The sequence below is a fragment of the Perna viridis genome, chromosome 9, assembly GCF_037379345.1.
Source record: "Perna viridis isolate PV_CMFRI_1.1 ecotype Kerala chromosome 9, ASM3737934v1, whole genome shotgun sequence".
NCBI lineage: Eukaryota > Metazoa > Mollusca > Bivalvia > Mytilida > Mytilidae > Perna > Perna viridis.
This window is the reverse complement of record NC_142453.1, coordinates 2355024-2365065: the sequence shown is the minus strand read 5'-3', so window position 1 is coordinate 2365065 and position 10042 is coordinate 2355024. Positions and strand designations below refer to the sequence as shown.

Genomic DNA, 10042 nt, shown 5'->3' with positions numbered 1-10042 from the left:
TTCAGGAGTTATGTCCCTTAACCTAAATCTACTTCCTTAATACAAACCCAGGTCTTGCTAATTACAAAATTAATAATATAACAAACCTCTGAGTATTTGATGTATCAATACAAAATGAACCTTAATGTTGTTCACATTATATGTATATGACCTTCAAATCAGGTTGATGTTGTTTACATTTTGTTTTACTTGGTATTTAATTCAAAACCATAGATACAACGTTAAATATGATGTCGATATCAATTGGATCGTCCCGGTGATTCTTTTATTTTAGAGTCTTTTTGTTTTGTTTTGATTTTTTTATCAATGCGTTGATTATTTCATGGACCTTCTCCCACGCACATCTATTTAAATTAGGAAGATGGCAACAAATGACGTCAAACTACATCTTAATTACATTGCTTAATTACTGAGTGATTTCACATACACTGAATAGGCTTTGCAGTAAAATGCTTGTCAATAACGTTTTAAAATTCTATATTTAATTTACATGTAAAGTGTCTGTGTATTCTGATCCAGTTTGATGTTCTGTATTTGTGTTTAATGTCTATATGTTGGTTATATTTACAGTGTATTTACTTTAATTGTCTTTAGTTTCTTCGCCATGTCTTGGTCCATTTTTTTTTCGAGATTTTGATTTCGTACTTACTGCAGCTTTTTTTTTCATTACACTATCATGGCTATAACACTTACATGTAATCATATAGCATCCTGTATTTTCAATTACTCGGATTCTAACACGACTGGTCCTGATTTTCTTTTAAATGTCTCGTACTAAACACAAGCGTTGTTGTCGTCCAAATTTTCACCATTTACTTTAGTGCACCGGACGGCTAAGGATTTTTCGAACTTTAATGGGCCTAGAAGGTATACGGCTATATCATATGTCATTGGAAAGATAAAGCAATGCAGTTTTTGAATATCATATTTTTGAAACTGAAAAGTAGTAAATTTTTCTGCAATTTTGCATTAATTAGAGGAAGGGTCAAAGATCAGTCGACCCCGGTCGATTAAGGGATAATAAGACACCATAGAATATTATAATGTATGTCTAAATGTTCTGAAAAACAAATAAAATAAACACGACGTTCTTGATTCGATCTGCAACATGGGCTTTGCAACATGAGTTTGAAGTTGCAAATTTTCACAAATTTTAACTACTAATTATACTTAAATTGTAAAGTACGAAATAACTTCCCGTGCACCTTATTTTGTTTCCGAACTGTTAGTACAACATAAAAGCATTAACATTATTCAAAGTAACTTATTTGTTGACATGATCAATATTTTAAGCAGATGGATAAAAGTTTGACATTTTTTTCTGTTATTCAATAATTAAGCGCTCAACAATGTTCGTTTTGGGGATATTGGAACGAAGAACAGGATATATATAGTCAAAGGCAAAGCACCAAAATATAAAAATAGTCATGAGAATAACATATATAAAATTAAAGAACTAATAAGTAAACCATGGTTGATAAAAAAAAACTGGAGGTTGGGAGCAGGTTCATTGGTAGGATATTAATTTTTACTTTCTTGCACAAATTAATTCAATGCACAAACCACTTACTACAACTGCTCTGTACATGTATGTTTACGCCGCAAAAGCAAGTTTATAACAACTTATAAACAGTTAATAGCAAATGATAGACTGTATCCCCTGTTTATAAACGTCTTGGTCAGACCCCCTCTTTTTTTTCTAATATTCTTGATCCGCACCTGCCCTGAATAATGATGTTTCCTTGTTACCATTGTGTCCTATTCATACGGCTACTAAATCTGGATTCTTTTGAGAGGTGAAAAATTCTTAGAAATTCTATTGAGTCTGCACATCTTTCTTCTTTTTGCGTTGGAATTTTTACAAGAAATCTGGTTTGTTTTTATCAACTCGTTTACTATAATTCGTTCAGAGCCGCGGATGATCCAGAGGAGGTGTGGGGGTTTGGCACCCCCTTTTTATTTGTAAACTTGTCATTCTAATGTGTAAAATTGATAAAAAAAAAAAAAAGGTCAGTAATGTCCACACACACACCCTTTTTCAGAGAAACCCCAGCTGGCACCCCTACTTTTCGAAGTGTGGATCCGCCCCAGCAGAGAATATTGCATTACAAGCGTCATCCTAGGGCACAGTTAAACATCATAAGACATTAATATTGTATGCACATGCTTTCATGCAAAGTTCACAGTTTATGTTTTGTCAAATTTATTACGAAAACCCCCGCTAGTCGCATTTTTTTTTCTCAAAACCTTAAGTCTTTTCGTCAAAACTTTTAGGTAGGCTCGATAATTTACATGTGTCTCTGTTCATAAAACAGTCCGGAAACTAGACAAATTATCCGGGAACGATTCCGTGTTAAACAATTTCAGTACAATTGATAGTTTAAATATGTTGATCTTTGATCCCTCTTATAATTAATGCAAAATAGCAGAAAACGTTACCGTTTTATTCACTATGATAAGTACGATATTCAAAAACTACACTGATTTATCTTTCCATTGACATATGATATAGACGTATACCCTCTAGGCCCATTAAACTCGAAAACTAAAGCACTTTTTTGAAACCTGTCCGCAGAACTACTTTGTTATTGCTTGAAAAGTAGTGAACATCATTGAGATAAAACAAACCCCTTTCCACAAATTAACAATAAAATGCTGTTAATGTTTTATATCACAGAGAAAAGGGAAAACTTCCAGTCCAGTACATTAACTTAGTTTCTTGACATTTTTTGTTAACAAAAAACTAAGACTAACAATGTAAACACAAAGTGAATCTTTACACGTTTGCTTATTGCAGTGATTGGTAGGGGTCGTATGTTACTCTTGTATAAGCTTTTCTCAAAATTTGTCTGTCGTACGCCGTTATTTATTTATTAGTGTCTTATTTTAATATGCGTGAAAGTTTTTTGCTATGGTTTTGAGGATGTATATATTTCATTATTTGATAGGGTTTTAACAGCAGCATTTTTCGTTGTTTAGTCTCTGAAATCATGATTACTTTTCAGAGAAACCGAAACACGCTTATTAATTGAATTCAGTTGCAGAAGAAAGGCAAGCATTATACAAATATACAATTGACTCTCTAATACAGAGAGGCCTTTATAAACCAATTTTAGTTTGAAAATTTCTTTCACGAGAAGATTTTGCTTGGATGACGTAAATGTTTACTCTACTTTACACAGGAGGGTTGAAAAATACCCAAAGTATAATCGCAGAGGCGGATCCAGATATTTATAAAATGGGGATTCCTATGCATATATCACATGTATATGAAAAGAGGAGGCTCAAAGCTCTGTTTTGGCCAATTTTGATGATACTTTGCAGAAAATTAGCAAAATTTCACAAATAGAGTGGTTTGATACCCCGGATTTCGTCAGATTTTCCACTGTATTGGGTGTTTTCTGGTCTGCTTAAACAGGTGTTCGTTTTAGACACACAGTTTCAATTTCCGTAACTGTTACCTGTCACAACGACTTCATTAATTAATCTTAGCTAATTTATACATTGTTACATTACATGTATACAGTTTTAGACAGATTTTATCCACATAACTGCTGCTTGTTTAAATCGTATCAATGTCAATCCTACCTCCATAAACAATAAATTATGTAGTAAAACTTCAATTTAGATAAATAAATACTTAACTTTTATTTAAAAACGATCATAATGAATAAATATAATTTAACGGAATGAATACCACAGTTTTGTATTATGATGTTCGCGCTACGTGTACACAGTATAAACATGAATTTTTGATTTTTTTCTGTACATGGGTGTTTTTGATTAACAAACCGGTACAAGATTACAACAACAAGTCACTAACTATTAGTTTTTCATACTGACTGTATATCCATATTTTCGTCTTTATCACATTCTTCAGAAACAGCATGTCCGTTCGTTTCTTTTTCTTCCGGTATTGCTAAGCAATGGTCGCTACTTTCGGAAACACTGTCCACTACATGTGGCGTTTGTAGTAAACCGTCATCAAGTGGGACATGACCATTAGCCATTGAAAACGACTGCGTTTTCCGAAGTGATTGTTTTTGCGCAAGATTAAGAAGTGACGGTCTACTTGGACTTAAATGTGCAGCTTTTAATGATTGCGTCCGTCGGAAAGGCTGAGACTCGGGTCCACCATTTTGAAAATGTTTCCGTAAGGACATTCTGAATGAGGACGTTCGAGACTTTATGCTCCCTCTTCGTTTGTCTTTGTAACACATGTGTCTGATTTCTCGCCTCATATATCTATAGAAAGAACCACGTAATATTTTATTTCTAATACCATAAATAGCCCCATTAGTCACGGGGGCCGCTTGAAACAATGTTATCACAACCAGACTAAATGCTGAATTAATACACGAGACAGGACAATACGCATGAACAACTATCACAATTGAATATGGTATATACGTCATTGTGAACGTACCAACAAGCTGTAAAATAGTCAACATAGCTTTGGTTCCTTTAATACTGCTTGATAAAGCGCTTGACTGTCCATTAATTGCTATAGGCGCTTGAACAACACAAGTCATACGTATCATTGTTGCAGCGATTCTGCTACTTTGGTTTCTAGCTATTCGGAATATATGCGTGTAACAGTAAATCATTATTACAAGCGGTAAAAAGTAAACTCCAGAGAACACAACCGCCACATACCAACTTCCGGTTGATTTGAAATAGTCCGCATAACAAAAATCAACAGTTGGATTATAACTAAAACTGTCATATACGAATAACGGAGGTACGGACAACAAAACCGCCAACATCCAGAACACAGAGAATATAAACGTCATTTTACGAATAGTTGCAGACAATGAGTGGTGTAAAGGGGAAGCAATCGTTTGGTATTTGTCCCAACTCAGGGCAGCTATGGTCCAGACTGTTGTTGCTGTACACGACGACTCTATAAATCCGTACATTTTGCATGTGACAATGCCTCCGACCCAGAATCCACAAACGCTTACGACACCCATGAAAAGAGTTGTGAAAACTGATGTCGCTATCCCGACGATAGCGAGATGTAATAAAAGGATGTTCCGTACTGAGCGTAATCGTTGATTCGGAATAATAGCTATGAGTATGTATACATTAAATAAACAACCAACAACACTTAAAAGTATTAATATAAATCCAAGGACTATATTTTGATTACTGTCCCGCCATTGCCTAACCGGATGTGTTAATGTTGCACTTCCGTTTTGGAATAATTCGTCTACTGACTCTGTGGTAATATTCACATAAACAGTATTTTGATTGTAGAACATTTCGTGGATGACCTTATATTGTCCACAAAGAGTACATTCATGTCAGAAATATTTTGTGTATCCATACGCTAGATTGAATCATTCCATTTGCAAAATTGGCTTCATTATCTTTTAAACAGTGCAACTGATTTTTTGTAAAACAACAGTGATTCATTTAAGATTCAGAGAAGATTGAAATCACTAAATCAAATTTTCACTTGAAAACCATTCCCATTTTCAGACATTCCATTCTTCTTCGAAGTTCATTTGATACATAACAATATCTCCATTCACACAATGTTCAGAAAATGCTAATTCGTTAATGCAACTTGTGTAATTTTGTTTATTCTTCAATAACCACGACTTCATTATTTTCACATTTCGCACTTAGTACATTATATTAGTGTATTCTGGTTTTAAAACGAGAAAATAATGAAGCTCTAGATAGTAAAACAGATACAATAAGTCGCCTGTCTGTTGTATTTAATAACATTTTCGCAACACCAGGTCTTCAAACTATTAATTCATATCCACATCCCTAATTACAAAATCAAATCGATAAGGATACTCAGTGTATTATATTGTTTTGTACTTTAATTCCAAATTTTAATAGGAGTTTGTTCCACAGAATGTTTTAACAGCAACCAACGCTAAGTATACGTATTTGTAATGATTCGACGTACTTGCAACGCTTTACTTGTAAAGTTTATATGGTGTTTGTTTTTATCCAATTATTCCACTTATCAGAATCTTATGAAATTAAGTAACGTTGACACCTTTTTACTATCCTGTTACGTACGTTACTACGAAGCAACCTTTGAAAATTGTCTCTATAACTCAATAAAGTTGTTTTCATCCGTTGTATATCAGAGCTTATTAAATTATTATTAATCATATGATGCAGAAACAGTTCTCCTTAATATCCCGCTTATGTTGCCTTTCTTCCGACGTAAATAGAATCAAGATCCTTTTCATTAAAAAGCACACAGTGGTCGCTCATTATCACCATCGAACAACCTCTTGTATGAATCAGACTACTTTTTATAACAGCAACAAAATTAGATACTGTCAAGTCGCATCATTTTTAACGAATTGCGCAAAGATAAATAGAGAAAACATTATTTCCAGTCAGAAATTGTTATTCTCAATAGTTTTGTAGAAGATAGAATTGTTCAGCACTTAACCCTTACGTTGTTTCGCTATGAATATACGTTTGTGTTCTGCATCTTGATGATCTTGAATCCCAGTCGTCTGTTTTACCAATCAGTGAAAGCACTTCAGAGATCCCGATACATCTACTGACAGCTGCTATAATTATCTTGATCTGGCACTATAGTAATGACAATATGCTAAAAATAGAATCGTAATCTTGCTGTTGTACCGGTGGGCATTTAGTCTTCGTTAAATATGCTTAATGTCTGTTTTTCCAAGCAGATCCATTTCTGATTGAAATGCAGACGCGTGCAAGACTGCACAAAATGATATACACTCTGCCTTATCTTAGACCAAAAGCCACACACATAAACATATACTAGATAATTTAAAAAAATACATTCAGTAAAAATATTCGTATTGAATTCCTAAGGATTCTAATTTGTCATTTCTATCCGCAGAAATTGTATTTTAATAAGTGTAATTGTTAGAGATTAAACAAAAATCCAGGAAGTCAGTAAATAATATCGTTTTGATTACATTGTCTTTCAATTGACATTTTGTAAATATAACTGCGCAGGGTTATTATTTAATTTGTAACTGATAACCGGACTTATTAAAAAACTAACGATAAAAAAAACAGGAGTTTCATAAAACAAATAAAATTACTGTCACTGCTGTTTCGCATCAGATAAATTAAACCTATTTCCAGCTAATCATTTAAGTCTGGCCACTTGCATTCATCCTAATGCACATTATCTGTTTTCGATCAAATGAAGTTCAAGCATCTTGAAAATGTCACCAATTAGTGTCCGCCATCTTGGAATTGCTGTCAATAGGTCTTCAGATTGTTGTAATTGTGTTCCACTCCAATCTTGACAATCACTCGCGGTGTACTAATCAGCTGTATTGTCACTAGTAAATTAATAATAGTAAAATTCCATTAGTTGACCATTAATGACGGTGGGAGTTTTTATTTCAACTGGATTTATTACCAGTGAATCGATGTGATGGGATGTTCATTGGTTCCATGTATCGCTTTTTAAATCTCTGAAATAGAAAAAAAGCAACTAGCAACTTATAACTAAACTCGTACGTCTGCGTTTCGAATTGTTATAAAAAGTCCATTTTTATGTATGTTCTTTTCCCAAAAATCAGTCGTCATGGCCTATTCATCTCGTTGTTTTTCCTTAGAAAAAGAAGAACGCATGCTAGGTCACGATTTTGGTGAAGCGCTTGATTTGTTTTTGTTCTTTTGATTTCAATATTTGTATTTTAAATGATGTCTGGAATCACTCCAGTCTTCTTGTTTGCAAATTCATCGACATGCGAGAATTGACGCTCATACTGTGCTTGCTAATTTTAAATTCTTCTATATGACCTTAGAAGCATTTAGAACCTGATTTCAGTCAGGATCTATTAAAGTTGCGTGTCTATAACAAAAAAAAAAACAAAGTGTTTGAAGTCATTACTCACATCTAAAGTTTTGTTAAATTGTGAAAATGAATAAGTATTTATGTTTGAATAAGTGTTTGTAAGAATCAGGCAAAATGGAAAAAATCAGAATTATACACGTCAAAATCCCACCAATCTGACAATAAAATATCACTCAAAGATGCTTTCTCTATTTGAAAAGACCATTATTTGATCTTTGCATCATTGAATTTGATCAGACATTTTTCAATAGAATCATAGAAAAATGGGGTTTTAGACATTGCCCGTGAAATGTTCATTTCAATGCATTTTAATGAAATTGTAACTCAATGGTCCAGCATGATATGGAAAATCTTGTCTGTTTTCCACGATTCTGATGGTGCAAATAATCAAATTACACTATCAAAATGTTTTGTTTTTTTTTCATACCATGTTTCACCTACTGCCTGATTCTTACAGGGACTGGCACTTAATTCTAATTAATGTAAATCTGCAAAATCATAATAATATCAATATATTCAACTTCATCCTCTTACAGGTTACGCCTGCCTCATATTACAATTCGTTTCATCAGGTGTATTGTATATAAATTCAAAGTTGTGTTTACAATAGAGTATTTTAAACATGTCAGGCTAATATTTAGGCTTGTTTGGACACCTTCAATCCATGGGTAGTAATATCATACCAAGCCTTTGTTCGTTTTAAATGTTATTATTAATGTCTGAGTAGATATTCTATTGTCAGACGGCACAATCACTAAATTGCATTTAAGCAAAGATACAAAACATCCATGTTACAAACAATCACCGAAGAATTCAAATTCAATTAAAATAATAATAATTTTATACATTTTATGTTGTTGAAAAAAGTAGATGACAGCCTCTAGAACTACGCACTGAGTACATGCCAAAATCTGTATCACATGTTGTATCAACGCGAGACTCTTATATCACTCCATGGGCCACCGGCCACCAGATATGCGAAATAGGTCTAGGGCGTGATATATAGGGTATGCGAAATAGGTCTAGAGTGTGATATATAATGGTGTGCGATGTAGGGTTGATGATATAGGGTTTAAACAAACACTTATAATGCATATACGAAGCAGTTATATTTTAATCTAAATATATGATATAAGCTTTTATCGTTCTTATTTTAAAGTCTTTAAAAAGAAAATAACTGTATATTGACTTGAAATAAAAACAATGCACGGATGAGTCTGAAATCGGTGTAAAACGCAAGGCTTGCCGGGCGTTTTTTTTTTCTAGTCAATATACAGTTATTTTCTTTCTACTGCAATTCTTATCAATTTTTAATCAAGTTAAATGTGTATATGTTATACGAAGTGTTTATTTTTTTTATATTTCTCCCCTACTTGTGGCCCCGATAGTGACGGTACTATAAACAGGTTGTTCATGCAAGGGTAGGAAAGTAGGCGGGGCGTAAGTGTTATACAGTCAATAACCGTATGTATCGCCAATACATATATGTAGTTAACACAGTATAGTTGCTCAAAAGAACGATTGCAGTATGAAAAGAAGTATATAGCTAATGGAAATAAGTCATTTACTGTATGTCACAAAATTAAAGAAAAAAATAAGAATTTGGTTATTTTTAGAAAAAAATTCTATATTTTTTTTTAACAGAATAGTATCATCGTTTGTGCGACGTAAGTCTATATCCCCAATTAAATAAACAATGAAACGTCTTATAGTTAAGGTGAAAATTGAATATTTATGGGCTTTCAAAGCGTTTATCTTACATTAGCAGAACAATCCACTGTTTTAAATTTCGGATGGCCTTGGCCGAACTTAAAGCAATCAAGATAAGAATATATTCCAAGTATAACGACTAGACATGGAAATTAGACACAAACAAGAAAGGACTTAAAATAACTAAAATAACACGTATAAATTAAAAGTAAATGAGCAACCCGGTGTCCACTAAAAACTGGAAGCACGGACAGTTGCACCAGGGGGGTAAGTGTCCTCTGCTTCCTTAAGAACACTCGCTGAGTTGCTGATCATTATGAATACAGCCAGTTAATGTTACAAACGCAATAATGACCTCTGTATAACGGTATTTGATGGGAAAAAACATTACATATATATATATATAGAGAGATAGAGAGATTATGCGCGAGAGAACAAATTATACAGTTTTGACAGATTGTGCGGTTACGACATCTTGGATGGTTTACACAGGTAACCCAT

At 33.4% G+C, this 10042-nt stretch overlaps 1 protein-coding gene across 1 annotated transcript; it reads right to left on the bottom strand.

Moving 5' to 3' along the window:
- Nucleotides 1-3623: 3623 nt before the first annotated feature.
- Nucleotides 3624-6257, bottom strand: LOC148606091 (histamine H2 receptor-like). The gene has a single exon (XM_088545243.1). It carries the CDS (start codon nucleotides 5262-5264, stop codon nucleotides 3834-3836), a length of 1431 nt encoding a protein of 476 aa, XP_088401369.1. The 5' UTR covers nucleotides 5265-6257; the 3' UTR covers nucleotides 3624-3833.
- Between the last annotated feature and the right edge of the window lie 3785 nt (nucleotides 6258-10042).

Bases quoted from the DNA above. Each gene is read 5' to 3' on its own strand.
- LOC148606091 (XM_088545243.1), bottom strand. From the start codon at position 5,264: ATGTTCTACAATCAAAATACTGTTTATGTGAATATTACCACAGAGTCA.